The sequence below is a fragment of the Notamacropus eugenii genome, chromosome 5 (assembly GCF_028372415.1).
Source record: "Notamacropus eugenii isolate mMacEug1 chromosome 5, mMacEug1.pri_v2, whole genome shotgun sequence".
NCBI classification, from domain to species: Eukaryota; Metazoa; Chordata; class Mammalia; order Diprotodontia; family Macropodidae; genus Notamacropus; species Notamacropus eugenii.
This window is the reverse complement of record NC_092876.1, coordinates 154,421,943-154,443,745: the sequence shown is the minus strand read 5'-3', so window position 1 is coordinate 154,443,745 and position 21,803 is coordinate 154,421,943. Positions and strand designations below refer to the sequence as shown.

General features: G+C 34.5%; 1 protein-coding gene and 1 long non-coding RNA gene across 17 annotated transcripts in view; one reads left to right on the top strand and one right to left on the bottom strand.

The window, feature by feature from the left end:
• The window catches only part of LOC140505370 (uncharacterized), a 126,123-nt gene that overhangs the window by 62,690 nt on the left and 41,630 nt on the right, over nt 1-21,803 (bottom strand). The window lies entirely within an intron of this gene.
• The window catches only part of CEP126 (centrosomal protein 126), a 138,557-nt gene that overhangs the window by 91,207 nt on the left and 25,547 nt on the right, over nt 1-21,803 (top strand). For 5 of the 15 annotated variants that reach the window (XM_072611271.1, XM_072611275.1, XM_072611279.1 and 2 more), the window contains 4 exons: nt 2,732-2,807; nt 3,420-3,629; nt 4,999-5,063; nt 9,960-10,410. In XM_072611271.1, the coding sequence (XP_072467372.1) occupies nt 2,732-2,807; nt 3,420-3,629; nt 4,999-5,063; nt 9,960-10,043 (435 nt within the window). In that variant the 3' untranslated portion in view covers nt 10,044-10,410. Of the gene's footprint in view, nt 1-2,731; nt 2,808-3,419; nt 3,630-3,729; nt 4,371-4,392; nt 4,566-4,998; nt 5,064-9,959; nt 10,411-11,951; nt 12,143-21,803 lie in introns of those variants that run through there. The other 10 variants (XR_011967465.1, XR_011967466.1, XM_072611276.1 and 7 more) reach the window with 7 other exon arrangements.

Genomic DNA, 21,803 nt, shown 5'->3' with positions numbered 1-21,803 from the left:
TCTCTCTCTCTCTCTGTCTTTCATATACACATAACTAGAAAGAGGAGAGTACTGAAGAAAGAATTTTCAATAGTACCAAACTACATAAAGATCAAAAAGGATGAGGACTAAGAAAAAAATCATTAGGTTTGGTGATTAAGAGGTCATTGGCAACTTTGAAGAGAGCAGTTTCAGTTGAATGATGAGGTCAGAAGCCAGATTGAAGAGAGGAAGAAGAAATTGGAGGTATCAGTTGTCGATGGACTTTCTAAGTTTAGCTGCAAAAGTGAGGAAATATATAGAATGGTACCTTGGACCATTTGGACCAGATTGATCAAGTAAAGATTTTTTTTGACAGTGGTGTTGGGGTACATGAGCATGTTTTATAGTAAGCAAGGAAACAGCTTTATATAAAGCTTGAAGAATAGTGCAAGGGTAGGAATGATAATGGGTCAATGTACTGGAGAAGATAGACTGGAATAGGATTAAGGGTACAGGTAGAGGAGTGAGTCTTGGCAAGCCTTGGAGCTTCCTCTTTGTGTGAAAACAGGACTGACAGAGGAGCTAGTGACAAAAAGACAACTGAGTGATATTTGATGAAGAGGAGAATAAGAGGGAGATTCTCAGTAAATGACCTCAACTTTTCAGTAAAATACAAGGCAAAGTTCCTAGCTGAGAAGTTAAGGAGAATGAGGAGAGATTTGAGAAAGAATGAAAAAACACTGTAATAAGTCTGACAGTGAGATGATTAGGGATATGTAAGAGAATTGCCTTACTACAGTGAAGGCCTAGTTGATATTATTTAATATAAATTTGTAATTGACCTAGTTAGTAAAGCTTCATAATTTATTTACAAAGTCATGAATGGATTATCAGCCAACTAGTAGAAGAGGTTTTAGCAACAAGAATTTCCCCCAGAATAAAACCACACATTTTTCTCATATTAACATTATTCTTACTTGAATCTTCTAAAGTTTTCGTTGCCAGTGTATCATCATTATGAATATCGATTATGATAGAATTCTAGTTCAAAGATTGCCAACTGACAGAGGTTTATGTCTAATTCATGAAATAATACTAATTTGTATGTTTTAGTCTTTTCACCTGGAAGAAAAAAATCATGTAAATTGCCTAGTTATCCAACAAATAAATTCATGCAGCTGGATTTTAATCCATGTCCCCATCATCTATACCACATTTCCATTCATATTCCTTTCAAAGTCTCTTATTTTGACCAGATCATAATTGAAGTTACACCTGAATTTCTCTTTCATTCAAGCCATTTTTTAAATTATTACTCCTGTTCTTCTACTTAGTTTATATGCCAAGTATTTAACCATTACAGTGGTTGGCTGTCAGCACAGTTTCATAGAACATATAGGTCATTATTCTGGATTTTCTCCTACCATAACCACCACAACCCCTGGGACATGTACAGAAAGTAAACTCTTTCCTCATGGATAAGTGAACAAAGAAGTGTCACAGTCATCTGTAGATCTCCTTTTCCTTAGGCTCTACTGACTTGCAAAAAAATATACACAGCTCTCTTGTGTCTGGAGTGTTTGGAGGGGGAGGAGGAAAAGCAAGCAAAGAGGGGAGGATAAAAAGGAACCCAAATTATAATCTACTAACAGTCAGTGAAGCAGGAGTATACATGGTGGTAGTAGCGATCAGAATGGTGTTACGTAGTAAGTCAAACAACAGTAGATGCCTTAGAAGCTTGTTCCTAGTTCTCCTGACTATGAAGAGAGAAGATAAGGATCTGCAGATCGAACCACTCACATTCATGATTGCTTAGGATGTGATAAGATGATGTCTGAACCAACCAGTCAATAGTTTTTCTGTTTCTTAGCCATTTTTCTCCATTTTCTTCTAGATTCATCGTTTTCCCCTTTGGAGGGTTCAATCGACTCTTGCAAACTTGGTTGCTTGAAACTATTTCTGCAGTCCCAAACATTATAAAATGCATAGTACATATTTCTGCAGAAGACCAAAATGACAGCCTCATTGAGGCATCATTCTTCAGATAAACCCAAATCCATGTAAACATTGGCTGTAGTGAGGACAACTACATATAGCTCTCTGAGTTGTAATGTCAACTATGAATGCCTCATCCCTTGGAACAATCCTCCTGTTTTACATAACATTATCCTGATTCTTAATTTCTTCGGTGTTAGCCAAATACTTCATATACCATAAAAGTATCACCATAAAATTCTTAATTTTAATAGAAATACCTGTTCTAGTTGAAATAAGAGAGCTTGGCAAATATGTAAGTTAAGAGTTAAAATACAACTGAAACAAAAAAATGAAGAGAAATCACAAAAATCTTCCTACAGAGAGATCACAGGTCATACGAACATAGATGTAGAACCAAATGGATTCTTCGCATTTTTCTAGTATTCTCCTAACTTCAGGAAGTTTACATGCCTCGCCAGGGACACACTTAGCAAGTGACAGGGCCAGAATTGGAAGCTAAGACCTCTGATTATAAATCCAACACTCTTTCTACTATAAATGTCTAAAAATGTCACAACTATTAAGAATCATTTCAAAAATTTTGTATAAAATACTTTAAGCATATAGTGTCATATACAATTCAGTTCATTCTTAACACTGAAAAATATTGGTCTTGAAAATACTTGCTGAACTCTAAAATACTCATTTCAATTAAATACTGAAAAGATTTATTAATGTATAATTTATGTTTTAAAAATTCAGAATAATGGTTATTTTTTTTCAATTTTTACAGAATAAAATACAACCTATACAACTAAGTTCAAGTGAGCCAGTACAAAGTCTGAGTGGTATTTCTCATTCTGAGGAAGGTATGCTTGAGTTTTCATATTTTCCTTCCTGTTCTATTCACAGACCATTCATTTGTTCCTTTACATTTTTTCACTGTTAATTCTCATTTACTAATCATGCTGCTACATTGACAGGTTATTTTTAAATCTGTTTCTTACTACTTCTTACTACTTGATTTTTCTTTATTCAAGTTATTCTTACAAATTTAATTATATCTCTGACATATCTTCCTGCACATGTTTACTGCTACCTCAAACTATTTGTAGTAAAATCATTCAAAAGACAGAATATTTCTGATTCTTTTTTTTATTCTATCCATATCCTTCCATATATCGTAGGAAAGATTTTCGTATTCATCTTCTTTATGTACAATCTCAAGATCAGTGGATAAAATAAAATGTATTTTAACCCAACTATGCTGAACATAATTTTTATTTTATTTGAGAAGCACTTCAACAGCTTTAATTGCCTTAGTATCATTGTAATGGCTATCAATTATGTTAAAATTCTCGTTAAAAGATTGCCAGCTGACAGGGGTTTATGCCTAATTCATGAAATAACGCAGTCTATATGTTGTAGTCTTTTCAACTGGAAGAAAAATATGCTGTTAATGCTTTGCATAACTTCTCAAGTTTCAGAAAGTACTGCTCAGTTTTTGATGGCTGAAAAATTAGTGAAATCATCAGTTCCTGAGGATAAAATTCTAGCTGCCCTGAAACCCATGCAGCCATACAAACCAACTCTTCCTTTACATAAGACACAACGATTAAACATTGGTACACTGTCTTTTGAAGAACAGAAGATCATAGAATCACTTAATCACCTCAATCAAAGATTGCATTGTAAGCATTTGAATAGTTTTGCTATAATGAACACAATACTGAATATTTTTATAATTTCAATAACCTTTTACTAAAATCCTAATTTGATTCTATATTGTAGCATGTTGAAACCACTGTACTCTCAAAAAGGCTACGTCATTAGAGTGTTAAATGCTGACAATTCCTACCAGTCTCTAAAGGCATCAAGGACTGGCCTGAAAGCAGACTAATGCATCTGTTGCCCTCAGACTAGCCTAGCTAAGTTCAGTGACAGGGGGACTTTTCACCAGGAGGTTGGCCATCAGGCAATGCATTTTTTGGCCAGAGAAAATCAAGAGGTTAAGGAAGGGTTGGGATCTGCATCAGTGGAAGGAGAGCCTACTCAGTGAAATCACAGATCTTTTGAAGTAAGTTATTTTATTAGCCTAAAAATATACATTATGTCTGAATTATCATGTCCTCAAATGTATTTTGGGACTGATCATTTAATTGACTTTAAGAGACTATTTCAAGTTTACCACACTATTCCTTTTATTTTAAGAATATAGTTATTAGAATTTTAATTTTTCAGTGCATGAAACAATAGATGACAAAGAGAGCTTGTTTCTCTTGTTGTAGGAAAAAGCATATAGTACTAAATGTTGTTATTGAAGAATCCAGATGAAAAATGCAATCAGTCATCTGGAAGGTTTTTTAGTTTGTTTATTTTTTGTTTGTTGACACTGACCATTTGACTATTTGAAAATATCTGGATGACTAACTGAATTTTTCACTTTTTGTCCAGATATTTGGTATTGTGTAGATACAACCTAAAAGTCAGAAGGCCTCTGTTTTTTCCTGGCTCTACCACTAATCCATTCCATCATCTTGAGAATATTACTTCAGCTTTCTGTGCCTCAGCATCAAAACAGGAATAACAGAACCTGCTCTTATCTTCTTGATAGTGATTCTCCTAGGGTAAAAGGCACTTTATAAAAATTTAATATTTGTGAATAGCTTGCTATTATCAAAACTCTCAAGTAATAATACTTTTCTACTAATGTAATTTATATGTGTTTTAATCAGATTGTTTACATTGTCTGTTAATGCCAATACTGGTAAAAATAATAGCTTACATATATATGATGCTTAACAATTAAAAATAGTTTTCATATACATTATCTTACTTTGCCCCTTAGCTGCCTCATAACTAACTGACATTGCAATTAACAGTAATCGACATTTGTATTTTTCCACTAACATAAAAGTATATTAAGTATATAGAGAACATTTCCCACTTAATGTTAAGTATTATTGACACATGAAATTTGTTAAGTATTCTTTACTGTGATTCATGCATATATTTTAATATATATTACCACAGTAATTTTTTATTGTGGAATTTTTTTAGATGTCCAAGAAGCCATTTGCAAAAACCCATCAATCAAAAGTATTTTACAAATAGCATCACCTCTGGTAAGTATTGAGATTAACTATTTTTAGTTGTTTACATGTAGGAAAAAAACTCTTGCTCTGGTATTAGCCTCTCCCATGTTGATACTGACTTTTAAGTTAGTTTGTAGAGATGACAACTTTACCCTTACCCACACATAGTAATGCTTCTCATGGGAACTCACAATTTTGAAGAGCAGGAATTGACCTTAGAGGCCATCTAGTCCACTGATTTTATAAATGAGGAAATGAGGCCCAGAAAGGGTAAATGACTTGTGTAAGGTGACAGAGGTAGTACTGAGCAAAACGAGGATGGAAATAGTTCCTCTTGACTCTAAAACCAGTGTACTGTCCTCTGCACCAAACTTATATATCCTGCTTTCAAAATGTAAGGGCATGCCACTAGAACAAATGGATACCCTCATGTAATAAGGAAGCTGCCTTACTCTTACATCTATACCACTTCAATAATAAAGTTTTACAGGAGAATATGCAAATATCAGAGTGTCAGTCTTCATGTAAGGTAAGTACTTAGCTCTATCAGGAATTCCCTAAGGAGTTTTAAATGACAGTTGTCTCTGTTTCCTATCATGTTCTTTCTAGAACTCAACCTCCCAAAGTCTTTCTTTGAGAATCCTCAGTGAAATACAGTTATTACCATATTCATGCTTAATCCTGTAAAGATTTCCTCATATATTAAAATGAGATTCAGTGTTAATTGAAGGAGTCAACATTAAAGTTCCATTGCTTGACTTCTAACAGCAAAAATACATGATGTATCAGCCATCAATTGTACTAAGTCATTTCTCAAGAGCCACCAATTTACAAAGTCATATAATCCTTTTGAAAATTTTTAATTCATTCAGCAACATGTACTAAAGGTCTGCTATGTACAGGGGACTGTTCTAGGAACATAAATGAATAAAACACAGTCTCTGTCCTCAAGAAGTTTATCCAGTAGGAGATAAACATGTATATACATAATGCAAATAACTAAAAAAATCAACAATAGTATTGATAAATTCAGCAGGAGTGGTACAAACAACTCATTGTATCAAAATACAAAACAGCAATATGTCTGACTAAGGTCAATCAATCAGCAAACATTTATTAAGGACATAATGGATGTTTAATAAATGCTAGTTGACTTGACTACGTAGCAGGCACTGTGCTCAGAACTTGGGATAGAAAAGAAAAAGTGAATAGAATCTCTACCCTCAAGGTTCTTACCTTCTAATGGAGAAAACAACACATATAAACCAGACCGCACAAAAATAAATACAAAGTATATAAAGGAGTGGCAGTAGCAACTGGGAAAACTAGAAAAGGTCCCCTGAAGGAGGCAGAACTGGAGCTGTCTTAAAGGAAGCCAGAGATTCTAAATTGGGAGGGAAGCGTTCCATCCATGAAGAAAGCTGAATAAAGTTTCCCTGAAGGCTAGCTGATCTGGAGAAGACAAGACTTAAAGAGAATAGAAAGACAGCTAGTCATAAAAGCTCCATTTAAAACACCTAAAATTATTTACGAGGCTTGGGTTTGTTTTTTTTTTACCTCCATCTTGAATCCAAATTTGTCTGTCTGTAACTACCACCCAAGTGTAAGGTCCAGGTGTTTTCTAGGGCTAAGCAAAATAAGCATAATCCTCTTGGACACAGCAGTCCTTCATATATATAAAGACTACTATCATATCTCCTCTTTTCCAGGCTCCCAATTCCAACCACTCTTATTTGTCTTTGCAAGGAAATCCCATGAGCAGTCCTTCTATTCAATTGTTGCTTTCTTCTGTCTTACTGGTTTCATTTATAGCCAGAATGATTGACATAATTCAGTTCCTTCAATAATATGTCCAATGACTGATCACTGAGCAAAGATCATACATTTAGAGTACTGACAGCTAAGTTATCTTTAAAACTGTGTGATTTTTAATACCATTGCACTGTATAACCAAAGAAGTAAAGTGGAAGGGAGTTGTGCAGGACTGAGCACCGTTTTCTATTTTCTATGTTTCTTTGTTTCATAGATTGCTTTAGCCAAAGTATAGAGAGACTTCTAATAGTGAGCCATTTCATACTTAGCTAGATTGGTCATCAGAAAGCATACTTAAGTCTATTGCTGGATACTAGAATTTGTACTCTTCTAGCATAGCCTTCAAGGACCTAAGGTCACCTTCATACCACAAGGCATCAGAATAGGACTTGTTTTAGAGAAAATTGAAGTGAAGTGAGAGTTGAGTAGTATCTTTCTATTTCCTTTATTCTCATTTGCACTAAGAAGGAACATTATTACTAATATTCCATTTACCACTAACATAGCTTTAAAAATCCTTTTCTAGTTGTCGTCAGAATTTTATCACAAGGCTGAGATTATACTGGTTTTATCTTTCTTTACGTTATTTTGTAGGTTCTTGCTGCTCCTTGTTTGTCCTTTGTTACCAGTCCCAATTCTATATCTTATGTGGGTTCATTTAAAATCTGGATTCCAACAGTTAAGGTCCCAGTAAGTTACATCCATATCTATAATGTCTACTACTATTCTCACCCCCATCAACCTTGCAGAATTCTATTCTTCAGAATTTATGCATCACTTTAAAGTTTACAAAGTTCTTCATACTGCCCCTTTGATCCTCATGACAACCTTCTAATGTAGGTAGAAAGTTCAAGTATAATTTATTCCCATTTCATAGATTAGCCCTGATATTAATCTCATTTCCTTTATTAATAAGGACTAGTTTGAAAGATCAGAAGAATACCAAAAACGTAGCACAACTAGATTTCAACAAAGCATTTTAAAGTCTCATGTTATTCATCCATACACAAGATAGAAATAGATCTGGACTGAATGGAACAGAACTAGTCAGATAGCCAAAATGAATGGTATTCATTATTAAAGGTCACCTTGGATGAAATCTAGTAGAGAGTCCCAGGGTTTGTCCTTAATCTTGTTCTGTTTTACATTATTTAACAAAGACATGGATAAAGACAGCCTATGTAATAGATAAGAGTGCTGGAGTTGGTGGATCTGGTTCACATCCTGCCTTTCATGATCATTAATGTGACCCTGGGCAAGTAAACCTAACCACTTATTCCCCCATACAGTCATCAAGGATATAGCTACCAAGACATAGACCTTCTGATTTTTGATAGAGGGAGACTGTAGATGTCATGCTTAGGCAGATTACAGCTGACACAAAGTTGAGGGGTGATAGCTAATAGTCAATAATGGTTAAGATTAAAAAAGACCTTGACAAACTATAATTAGTTAATAAATTTTAAAAACACATGTTTAACTTAGATCAGAAGTTTATACAGATCATATCAGAAAGAGAAGCAAATTTCAAAAAAAAAAACATTAAAGGGTTCAAGAAAGTTGATTTCCAGGGGGTTGCTGAGTAATTTTTTTTGAAAGGGGGGGAGTAGGCCCAGTAAGTTTGGGAATCTCTTTCTAGATTATCCCCAAGAAGGCTGCTGTGTTAATATATTGACCATCACCTAAACAAAAATGGAATCTGCAAGCCAGAATCTGCAAATTCCTCTCTGGGAACATGAGGAATTCTACGGATAAAAGATCTTAAAATTATTGTTTTCAGCTGCAGAGAAATAGGATATAATATCTATATCATTCATTTATCATTTATCATATTCTTTCCTTTTGTATTATTTTCAGATTTATATTTCTCACTTGCTTAGAAACATTAAGTATATTATAAACATCTCGAGGACAGAAATTGTTTTATATGGCTTTGTATCCCCCACTGTACATAACAGACTCATATACATGATAGGCATCTTGTAAACTATTGATTATTTGGAATACTATTGTCTTTGGTAAGTGAACTGTAGATTTATGATCATCGGTTATTGTGTCAGTAGGCAATATATGAAGGATTTCATTTTTAACTTTACTTACATTCTACATCCTAAGGTGTTTTCTATCCTATAAAAATATTGTTCTATAAAAGCCTTTATATTTGGGTAGAAGTGAGTCGAGCTTCTCAAAAGCTGTCAGTCCCACAAAATCACAAACTTCAAGTACAGACTTTCTCCTGTCTGATAACCAGCCCAGCTAAGTTCTGAGAGAGTCGGGGAGGAGAGGGGCCTCATCACAAGAAGGTTTGTCCATCAAATGATGATCTTTTATTTGGCAATAGTGATTCATAAAGCCATGGACAGCTTGAAATCTGGGCCCCTTTAAATGTTCTACAGTTGAACTATAGACCTGATTCTCTTAGTAGACACTTAAACAGAATCAGGTCTATAGTTCAACTGTAGAACATTTAAAGGGGCCCTGGAAAGATGATTCTGTTTACATCATTAGATACTCTGATATATCTGTGCTCTCATTAGTGCGGGCATTTTCTCCACCAGGACAGATTTCAAGCTGTCCATGTCTTCATGAATCCTCTCTGGATCCTTCTCCCTTCCTTTTATAAGAACTATATCTTTCTTGAGGTAGATTCAGAAACTGCTGTATAAGCATTCTTAGGACCTCTGCCACCCCCAGATTGTGATTTTCAGTGTTGACTTTGAATTCCAGGAGCCAGAATTTCAATTCAAAGAATTTTGCTTATTTTCAAAATTGCTGTAATACATTTCAAACAACTATCACACTAAGCAATTTGCTTTAGTACATTTTTACATCCTTAATTATATGTTGCTTTCACATCCAAGTTTAAATTGCAAAATGAACAAGTTGGCCTTTTGTACAGCAGTTCTTGGATAGAGAGGTTTTTACCAGTAACATAAATGTGATGTAAACATTATTGTGACATTTCAGAATTTTCAGAATTTTGAGCTTTAATGAATGAATTGATGCTCTTTATGTTAATGTGTGAAAAGGAGATACCTGATTAACAATATGTTAAAACTAGTTTCTTCAGAATATTATATCATTGTGTTTTTTCATAAATTAATTATGTTACAGAACAGTGAGCCATGGACAACCTCCGTATCTATAGGCCACAATATATCCACAGAAGTTCAATCCCAAATACAGAGAAAATATTAATGGAACTACTAGATGGAACCTTTATTTTGAAATTATCTTGTAAATATATAATATATTCCTGAATTCCATAACCATTTTAAGTACTATACAATAAATTGTAAAATGAAGGCAAATTGATAACACAAGTAATGAATATTAACAGATCAGTTTACATTTATGATATCAATTCTGCTTTATTATGCACTTTATTGTTAAATGGATTTTAAAAGAATGGAAATACCTCATTGTTTTTTAATGAGCATGCTACTGGATGTAAATTTACTTTAAAAAGAAAAATATTTTGCTATTCAGATTATGTATGACCTATACTCTTAAAACTTTGTTTTTCTGAAATTCCTAATAAATTCAATTAAATTTGTAAAAGATATTGTACAGTTTTCTGATCTTCAGTTTTATTTTATTATACATAATGGGGTCATAGAAAGGGTAGACAGCTATTTGTCTTCTCTCTCTCTCTCTCTCACTTTCTTACTCTCCCTTCTCCTCTCTTCTCTTCTCCTATCCTTTCCTCTTTACAGTTTGGTAAGGTCACCACAAGTTCAGAGTCTGGTTCTCATCTTTGCATGTTCAGAAACTTGAATATGTTCAGTCAGGGATGATCAGGTCTTGAGATACTAGTTCATACTAACCATACTCACAAGAGACTGATTGATGATCCACAATACCAGTTATTAATTTACTCTGAAATCTCTGTCAAACAGGCCAAAATACTTGTACCCACAGGTTAGCACCTTCAGTTTCTAATAGGAAAGTATACTTTAGAAAATGATTTAGTGTCAGAAAGTTACTTAGTGAATAAAGGGTCAAGGCAAAGGGAGCTGAAAGACCTTAGGGAATATTGCCATTAAGCTGTGATATCCTGATTTATTTCTATAGTGGAGATAAGGATACAGACCAAGGAAAATTGATTATTCATCTCATCAAGTCAGGACACCGTCTCCCCAGACAGTATTTGAGACACTGACAGATTCTTTGACTCCTCTTTTTTTTTTTAGATTCCATTCAAACTACCATCCTATTTATGTTGTGACAGTATTGACTCCAGACAGATTACAGTTCATTAGGTTATAACTTATTTTGCATTTGGTTATAGTTTAATCTTCTTGATGAGATCTGGAAGACAACGTTTCTTACATTTACCCCCAATTTTTTAATGCTTCATTAAGAAGTCCATATCATTCCTCTTCTTCAAAGGTTTCTTTAGGAAGTATGTCAACTCTTGACTCCTCAGGCTTTCTCATCTCTGCTTTTGCCTAATGGTCACTGAGTTTTCTATTCTCTTGACTCTAATTTTCTCTTCAGACCTCTTCTTTAAGTTATTTAAAGACCTGTTTTTCATTCAAAAAGAACTCATTGAACTATTACAGTGTCCAGTGATAGCTTGTATGATTTCTGCCCTGACTAGACTACATTTCTGGAGTACTGTGTTCAGTTCTGGGCGTCACATTTTAGAATGAATAGAGATAAACTAAAGAGTGTAGAGAGGAGACTGACTTCAGTGGAGGAACTTGAGTTCAAGTGGAACATTTAGCCTGGAGAAGAGAAAACTTGAAGGGAATAAAATGTATGTTGTCTTCAATTATTTTAAAGATTTCCACAAGGAAGGAAAGAAATAAACACTCATCTATTATGTTCCAGAAACTGAGCTAATTGTTTTTTTTTTAAATATCTTACTGGATCCTTACAATATAACCTTGAGATGGAGGTACTATTATTAATCCCATTTTATAGTTAAGGAAACTGAGGCAGATAGAATTGATTTGCCCAGAGTCGCACAGCTAGTAAGTATTTAAGGCCAAATTTGAACTCAGGTTTTCCTGACTCTAGGTCCAGTGCCCTCTTTCCCCACTGTACCACTTAGCTGCCTTTCTGAAGAGGTGTAAAACTTGTTCTGCTTTGATCTCATAGGGCAGAACTAGAAACAGCAGAAGATAGTTGAAGAGCAACTTCAGTGAGCTTAATGAAAGGAAAACCATCCTAACAAGTAGAGTCATGGAAAAGTAGAATCAGCTTCCTTGGGAGGTGGCAGGTTGGTTGCACCACATAGAGGTTTTCAGGCAAAGGCTGGATACCTTCTTGTCAATTGTGTTATAGAGAATATTCTTAATCATATATGGCCCAGGCTAGATTGTCTTTTCCAAAAGAGATTCTATAATTCTGATACTTAGAATTTTCAAAAGACATATATAAATGGAAGCCAGAATAAATAACTAAAGGTAAATAAAAAGCATGTCATAGCTCTTTAATAGTGTCAAGGACTAAATAAACTAAGGCTTGAGGAGAAATACTAAGTAATAAAAATGAAATTTTTTAAAGTTATATTGGGGTAGCTGATAATCATAGACAACAGAAAGAAGGAAAAACCACTCAAACTTTATCTTCTTCTCTTTTTTTTTCCAAGGACAATACTCTTTGGGCTAGAAAGGCATGGACAAAAATTACCAATATAGAGTGTTTAATTGCCCTTTATTACTTCAAGTTACTATGTCAGTATATTTGACTGAAATTGCTGGCAAAATTCTAAAACTTCGTTTTAAAGAGAGTAAGAATCTACAAAAACTTTAAAACAGATCATACTAGATTAACCACTTCCTCTCTTACAGCATTTCTAAAATGATAGATTAGAGGAATACTGGTAAGGTTTGCCTAGATTTCAGCAGCATTTTGCGGAGTCTAATGCTACACTTGTGGATAAGATGTAGAGATGTGGGCTAGACGATGGTGTTTTCAGGTGGATGCAGACTTTAATGTCTGGTCATTAATGTTTCTCTTATCTTTGAAGGAATTATCTGGTGAAGTGTACATTAAGTGTCTGTCCCTGTGCTGTTTAACAGTAACTTGTATAAAGGCATGGATGTCATGCCTGTCAGATTGCACATAACAAAAAGTTAATAGTTATATAACGTGGATGGCAGAATTAATATCCAAAAAAAATACAATTTAGGTAAAAATCAAGATAAAATATAATTTATATTTAATTGCATTAATTTTTAAAAATTGAACACTTGCATCTGTTTTTAAAAAAGCAACTTTTCGAGTATAGGGGGCTGGATAACAGTTTATCTAAAAAATAATTAATTTTCATCCCTATACCAATGAATACCAAATGATATCCAGTTCTTATCTTTTGAACTTCAGTCCTGAATCATCAAGTGATTATTGGACATTTCAAATTGGATTTACTTTAGGGATTTCAAATTCAGCCCAAAACAGAACACGTTATCTTTCCTTACCCTTCTCCTAAACTTTCTTATTTCTATCAAGGGCAGCACCAACCTTTGTATCACCCAGGTTCAAAATCTTAGTTTCATCCTCTATTCCTCACCCACCTCACATAAATTCACCCAATCTTTTAATTTCAACTTCTACAATATATATGCCCCATTTTTTCCACTTAGACAGCCACCGTTATAGTTTAGGTCTTTTATCACCTCTCATCTGTACTATTGCAATATCCTCCTTATGGTTTCCCCTCCCCAAATGTCTCTCTACTCCAAATCATTCTTCATACAGCTGTGAGAGTTATTTTTTCTGAAGACCAAGCACCACCTTCCCTACTCAATGAACTCTCACTGGCTCCTTAAACCTTTAGGGTCAAATCTAGATATCTCTGGCATTTAAAATTTATCACAATTTAGCCCTATTCTGCCTCTCCAGTATGATACCTTTACTCCTTTCTGTACATTCTCTTGCCTAGCCAAGTTGACCTACTTCTGATACAAACAATACTTTATCACCCATCATCCGTCTCTGTGTCTTTGCACTGGCTGTTCCCAGTGTTTGGAATACATTCCCCCCTAACTTCTGCTCTTCAGTATTTCTGATTTCCTTAAAGCCTCAGGTCCAGTGTCCTCACTTCTATGACAGTTTTCCTGGTTCCTCCCAGCTGCTAGTGCCTCCTTGCTGTGCACATATATGCACAGACACGCTGTTCTTCCCATTACGGTGTTAGCACTTTGAAGTTAGGGACTATTTTGCTTTTTGTCTTTATACCCCCAGTTCCTAGAACAGTGCTTGGCACATAATAAATGCTTAGCTACTAATGAGATGTGGATATTTTAGTCCAATATATCCTACATATGTGTACAATAGTGTGATTTGGCAGTCCAAAATACTCATGCAAGTATAGATAGCCAGAATAGTGAGTTTCAGGTTCAAACTATTAATTGTAGTAAATCTGGAGGAAGGAGACTTAGGAAGGACATAATAGCTTTTTTCAAGTATTTGAAAGGCTGTCATATGGAAGAGAGTTTAGATTTGTTCTTCTTGCCTATAGAGGGCACTTGTGTAGAGGTGTGGGTATCCCAGATGGGCCTCTGAAGTCATTTAATCATAGATTTAGAACTGAAAAGGCCATCTAGTCCAATCCCCTTATTTTATAGATTAGGAATCTAAGTACCATTGAAATTACGTGGCTTGCGGATCACACAGATCATCAGGTGGGATATGAATACAGATCTTCTTAATCCAAAGCTAACTCTTTCTACTGTACCACACTGCCTTCTCTCCAATTTTTGCATTTCAATAATCCCATTGATACTAGAGATATCTTAAGGAAAGAAATTTTCCAAAAATAAATCTTCATATATAAATTACATGAAAGAATATTCCAAATACAGAACTAGGAAGTAGTTGAAGTCATGGAAATAAATGATTGTGAAGAATGAGGTTGTAGGGAGAGTAAGAAAGCCTATGGTACAATCTTGGTAGATATTTGGAAACAGGAGAGAGACTTAGAAGGATTGATCATAATTGATCATAAAACATAAGAGAACCATCAGGAAAAGTTGAAGAGAGGACATTTATCAGGAAGTAAGGGTGATTCAGCATTGTCATATGCTGCAGAAAGAACAAAGAAAATGAGGAGTGAGAAAAGGATATTAAATTTGGCAATGAAGAGATCATTTGTGGCCTTGAGAGGGGCCCATCAGTAGAGTTGTAGGGAGAGAAGACATTGCAAAGGGTTGAGAAGTAAATGGGTGAAAAAGAAGCAGTAAGACTTTTTAGAAGGTTAGTGATGAAAGGAAGCAAAGATTATGGTACAAGTTTGAAGAAACAGCAAAGCCAAGGGAAGATATTTTTAAAATTGGAGAGAACCGAGGATGTTTATAGGAAGGAGAAAAGCCTTAAAAAAGAAAAGTAGAAAGATTGACAGCAAAAGAGAGAATGACCAATTTAACAAATCCCAAAAGTTATAGGAGGGAACAGAATCAAGAACATCAGTGGCAGAATGAGTCTTGGCCACAAGGAGGACTACTTAATCTTCTGAGACTGCAATGAATGCTGAGATAAAAGAAAGGTAGATTTGAGGTGTGGATGAGGAAGCCCACCATAGACAGCCTCTGTCTTCTTCAGGCCTTATCTCCTATTTCTTTGCTAAGACAGACAGGGCTGGGAATTGAATTGATAGCTTAAAGGAAAAAAAAAGTTTTAAAAAGCCATTATACAAGATAACAATTAGTTGGCCAGAAATTAACAAAAAGTACTGTCATGGATATGTGAGACCCTAGTTTGTAATAGTATATATTCGTAGTGGATCCATTCAGTACAGCTTCATGACTAAAAAAGTACCTCCTTCATGAAGACTTCCATGTTCACCCTCTCCCCATCCCCACTCCTCATTAGTAACAATTTTGCTACACTTATTCTTTATCCACTATTACACTATAAACTTCACAAGAACATAGACTATACTCTATCTAAGCTGTGTACCTCCCTTAGCCTCTAGGATAGTGCTTTGCACAATACTTAATAAATATGTTTAATGAATAAATGAAGGAAAAATGAATGACTTCCTCCAGCAGTGTTATGTAATTAGAAAATCAAAGTGGAGATGGAAATCATAACAGTGACACAGGACTAACAAGTAATAGGGAAGAAACATGGGGAGTACAAGGAAACCTGGTCTCAAAACTGAAGAAAAAATGTATTGTTGAAATGACTGACCATGGATAGCATTGTGTATGGAGGAAGTAAAGGGATAACAGATTAAAAGAACAGGGAGGAGTCAAGGGCAAATAAGTAGGTACTGGAATAATATGGTGGTTGAATAGTTGGACAACATGATCAGAGGAGGTTCAGAGTTTAAAAGCTTACTGTTAGAACGGTTTTAAGTGATGCTGAGGTCTGAGATATGACCATCTCTTATAGATAGCTGAGGTAAAGATGGAAATCATGGGAACTGAAATTCTGGAAAGATGACAGTTAAAAATAATGTTGTCAAAATCATGAATAGCATGGGCTTGGAAAACATGAGACATACTCATTAAAACTCTGTTAGAGTAAAAGGTATGTTTATTGAAGGTTGCTCAAACCAAGTTAAGTGCAAATAAAGGTAAATATTGCTTTACACAGCAAGCAATAAATTTATGAAGTTTGCTCCCAACAGGTAGTATTGATAATGTTTGGACCAATGTATGAGTAAGAATCATAAATAGCTTCTAAGTGAAGAGAAAAGAATGGTATTTTCATATATTAGTTATTTTAGTATGGATTATTAGAAAGGCCTTGAATCAATGATGTTTCCATAGCACTAGAAAATTTGCAAAGAACTTTACCTACATTTTTCTTATTTGAACCTAACAATAACTCTGTGAGGTAGGTACTAGAGTTATTATTATCCCCATTTTATGGATAAGGAAACTGAGGCTCAGACAACTTAAGTAATTTGACCATGTAAATGTCAGAGGTCCAGTGAACCAGATCATCCTGTCCAGTACTCCATCTGGTGTGCCAGATGACTCTGCCACCTTCCTATGTGCTAGATAAACAAAGACAAAAAAAAAAGATTCCATTCCATGAAAGAACTTAAACTCAAATGGTATATACACCATGTAAAATTAAATCCTTGAATGAGACTCAATATGTTAATTTTTGTCTGTAGGTTTTGGTATTTTGCAGAGAACATGAGTCACCTATATTAAAGATAATTGAAAACATTAAAATGTGCCCTTAATCTAATTCAATAAAATACTGTATATTAGCAATCCTATATTGTTAAGCACCTGCTTATGTATGGCATTATAATAGACACTCTGTAAATTCTGCTAAAATAATAAAGATTATTGAATTAAAAATTACAATTTAATTAGTTGTGTTCTGGGTATAGTGACAGACAGAAGGTATAATAGAAGAAAACTAGAAAAAGCCAGACACCATTCATTAGCCTTTCCTCCACAAAACTTTGGAAGCCTTGAAGATAAGAAAATGGAGGGCCTCCTTCATTCAAGGAGCTCTAGCATCTGGAAGACACCTTTTGGAGTTTACATGCCAGAATACCAAAGTTCCAAATTATATCTCAAACATTCAAGAAGATTAACTTTTAATTCTCCTGTTGACTTAATCCTGATAAGGGAACATGCCATAAGCAGTCTTTCCAAGTCCACTCTTATCTCCTCTCAAATCCTTGCTCCTATCCTAGCCCTTCCCATCCCTACTGAAATATCCCCTAGATCATTCCAGTGTGCTTTCTGAAATTTATATAAACCACAAAGTCCCCTGTGTCCTCAAATTTATCAATCAACATTCCTTCTACCACCTTTATTTGACAGAAAAACTGCCTTTGCCATGGAACACCAGGTAACCAAAAACCCTCAACCAGGGGCAATATTTCTCACTCTTGGACTCATAGGGTTAGAGATAGAGTTAGTTAGGGGTTTGGTTTAGGATCAGTGTTTTACAAAGAAAATGGGTCATCTATATTATACACAATCTGAAATATTAAAATGTGTACCTAGTCTAATTCAATCAAAATCTATATTAGCAGTTCTATATTATAAAGCATCTATTTATAAAACTGTTAGAATATTTTTTTCTTATGCTTTGGTTCCTTATACTTAAATTACTCTTTTTTTTCAAAAATCTTCATTGGTTCCCTACTGTCTTCTGAATAAAGTTCTAATATCTTTTACCTGGACCTGAAGGCTCCCCCATAACCTAGAGCTCTGCTCCTTTTCCAACTTTATCTCATGTTAATTGCCTTCATATATTCTATGTTCCAATCAAATTGAACTTTTCTCTTCCCATTGAGCATGTACCTACATGCCCTTATTCAAGCTACAGTTTATGCCTGGGATGATAATAATGAGAAAGAAGATGAGGATAATGATAGCTTACATCTTTATAGTTCTTTAAGATTTACATCTCTTCATCTATTAACCCAACTGACAGGATGATAGATTCATAGGCCTTCATGCTAGAAAGAGATAGATAGATAGATAGATAGATAGATAGATAGATAGATATACATATATATAGGGCCTATGTAGTCTAAGCCCTTCATTTATTACACATGAGGAAACTGAGACTTAGGAAGGTTAAATGACTTCTCCATGTTTATACAGGTAGTAAATACCAGAGGCCCAGGAATTCAACCCCCAATGCCAAATCCAATATTCTTTATACTTTACCACATTGCCTCTTAATGGCATCTCCTTCATTGAGACTTCCCTTATTCTCCTAGTCAGTAACAATATTCTTCCCTCAGACTTTACAACACAATTTTTACCTCTCTAATGAACTTAATTAAACAAACATTAAATACATTCTAAATGCAAGGTAGCAGCTAGGAGGCAGCTAAAGCAGTCCTTAAAGACCAGTCAAGATGGTAAGTAGAAGTCAGTATATACAAGCTCCCCCAAAAGAAGAGAATGACTATTCTACAGAAACAACCTTAGAACCTAAATTCATAGAGGAAAGGTTAAGTGAATTGTGAAAAGATATAGATAGTAGCAATAGTTGCAGATGTTAATGCACCTCTCTCACCACTAATATAAAAAAGATTAGGAAAGTATAAAACAAGTTTCTTCTCTAAATGTTCAGAATGTAGACCTTTAAGATTTACATTTCTGAATGGAAATGGAAATGGACATACATATATCTCAGGATCACATGCTACCTTTACAAAAATACATCATGTGCCAAAGCACAAAGAAATTATCGATTTAAAAGGAAAGAAACAGAAATATTGACAACATCCTTTATAAAACATAAAGGTACAAATAAATGAAAATTTAATTATGATGTCCAGAATGAGTGGGTCAAAGATCAAATCATAAAAACAAAAACTGTGATTGAGAATTGACAAAAAGAAGCTATATCAAAATATCTTGGATGCAGTTAAAGCAGTCCTTAAAGACCAGTTAAGATGGTAAGTAGAAGTCAGTATATACAAGCTCCCCCAAAAGAAGAGAATGACTATTCTACAGAAACAACCTCCAAAGAAAAACATGGTTTCCACACAAGTTCAACTAAAATTCCTGGAAGAAACAAAAGTTCTTTTAAAATATTTTACAAATAATTTATAATTTAAATGAGATCTCTAGAAAAAAATGGATAAAGAAATGAGAACTATGGATGAAAGACTTGTAAAGAAAATTAACCTCTTAGTAGAAGAGGCACATCAGAAATTAGAGTAGACTGAATAGAAGCTAATAATGCCATGAGATAAGAAATATTTTTTAAAAATTAGAAGACTGGAAAAAATAGAATGTATAAGGTATCTAATAGCAAGAACAATTCACCTGGAAAACAGAGAAGAGATAATTTGAGAATCACTGGACTACCTGAAAAACCATGACCAAATTAAATCTAAATGTTGTATTTCAAGAAATCATTAAAAAAAACTGCCTAGATCTTCTAGAACCAGAAGGCAAAATAAAAATACGAAGAATTCTATAGTTACTTCCTGAAAGAAAACCCAAATGAAAACTTCCAAGAATATTGTTGCCAAAATTCAGAGCTTACATGTCAATGAAACAAGTATTGAGGATTCACATAATATGTAGCCACAACTGTAAAGAAGCAGAGAGCTTAGAATATTATATCACAAAAGGCAAAAACAAAAACAAAAAACAGACTTATTACTAAGAACAATATTCAGCAAACCTGGTATAATCCTCCAGAGGGGAAAAAAAGTACCTTTAATGAAATAAAAGACTTCTAAGCATTCTTGATGACAAGTCCAAAACTGAGTGGAAACTTTAAAATGCAAACATGAGTCAAGAAAGACAGAATTTAAAAATATAATCATAAGGGAGTGAACAAGGTTTACATTCTTATATGGGAAAATGATACATGTGTTTCCTCATAACTGTAGTATCAGGGTAATAGATGGAATTAAGACAGAGATCCTAGGAGTAGTTTTGTTAAATTTTGATGATCTCTTAAAAGAGGGAGGGAGGAGATAGAGGAATATATTGGGAGAAGAAAATGGGGGAAATTATGTCACACCATCAGGGTGTACAAGTAGAAGATTATATAAATACAGAGGAAGAGGTAGAGGAGTGAACAGCACTTGAACCTCACTTTCACTTGTGAAAGGGTGGAAAAATATGCACAGAGCCTTGGATACACAATTATATTTCACTCTAATGAGGAAAGGGAGAGGAAAGAATAAGAGATAGATTGGGGGGTGGCATATAAGCAAAACAAACTAATGACAGAGAATGGATCAGAAAGAAGTGTTTAAATAGAACAAAGGGTAATAACCTGTAATTTGGTTCTGAGAAAGGAAAAAGAAAAAAGACAGGAAAGTAGAAACAGACTACACCAAAAGTATAGCACTGTGCTTAGTATGTTGCCCACCACTCTCTTTGTTAAGAGAGGTCAGGAAGTAAAGAGAGGAAAAGTATAAGAGAATAGAATTGCATAATTGAATGTGAATGGGCTGCACTCATAATGTGGGGAAGGATTGCAGAATATGTTAGAAAGCAGAAGCCAATAATATGTTGTTTATAAGAAACCCACTTTTAAGTGTGTAAATAAAGATTTACAAAGAGTTAAAATGAGGGGCTTCAGGAAAATCTATAATGCTTCAACTGGTAAATTATTCATAGCTGATCGCCTTACAATATTGCTGTTACTTTGTACACAGTGCATTTCACTTTGCATCAGCTCATGTAAGTCCTTTCAGGTTTTTCTGAGAGCATCCTGCTTATCTTTTCTTATAGCACAATAGTATTTCATCACAATCTCACAGCACAGTTTATTCACCATTCTCCTGTTGATGGACTTCTCCTAAATTTCTAATTATTTGCCCCTAGAAAAGAGCTGCTATAAATATTTGTGTAAATATAGATCCTTTTCTCTTTTGTTTTTTATCTCTTTTTGGATACAGACCTGGTAGTGGCACTGCTAAATCAAAGGCATGCTTTTATAGTCCACTGTACATAACTCCAAATTGCTCTAAAGAATGGTTGAATCAGTTCATAACTCCATCAACAATGCATTAAAGTCTCATTTTTCCAGAATCCCCTCCAACATTTGTCATTTACCTTTTCTGTCCTATTAGCCAGTCTAATGGGTATGAAGTAGTACTTCAGAATTGTTTCAATTTGCATTCCTCCAATCAATAGCAATTTAGAGCACCTACTCATATGGCAATAGATAGCTTTGATTACTTCATCTGAAAACTTCATATCTCTAAGTTCATTTATTAATTGGGCAATGGCTCCTATTTTTATAAATTTGACTCAGTTCTCTAAATGTTTGAGAAATGAGACCTTTATCAGAGAAACTTGCTCCAATTTTTTTCACAGTTACGATTGCTAAATATATTTCCCTCTATTCTGTTCCCCACCCTGTTTATTCTATTATCTCTCTTCTCTCACCCTGACTACTGCCTCCCCCAATATGCCCTCCCTTCTATCACCCTCCTTCCCTTGTCCCCTTCCCCTCCTACTTTCCAGTAGGGTTAGATTTCTATACCTAATTGAGTGTGTATATTATTTTCTCTCTGAGGCAGTTGTGATGAGAGTAAGA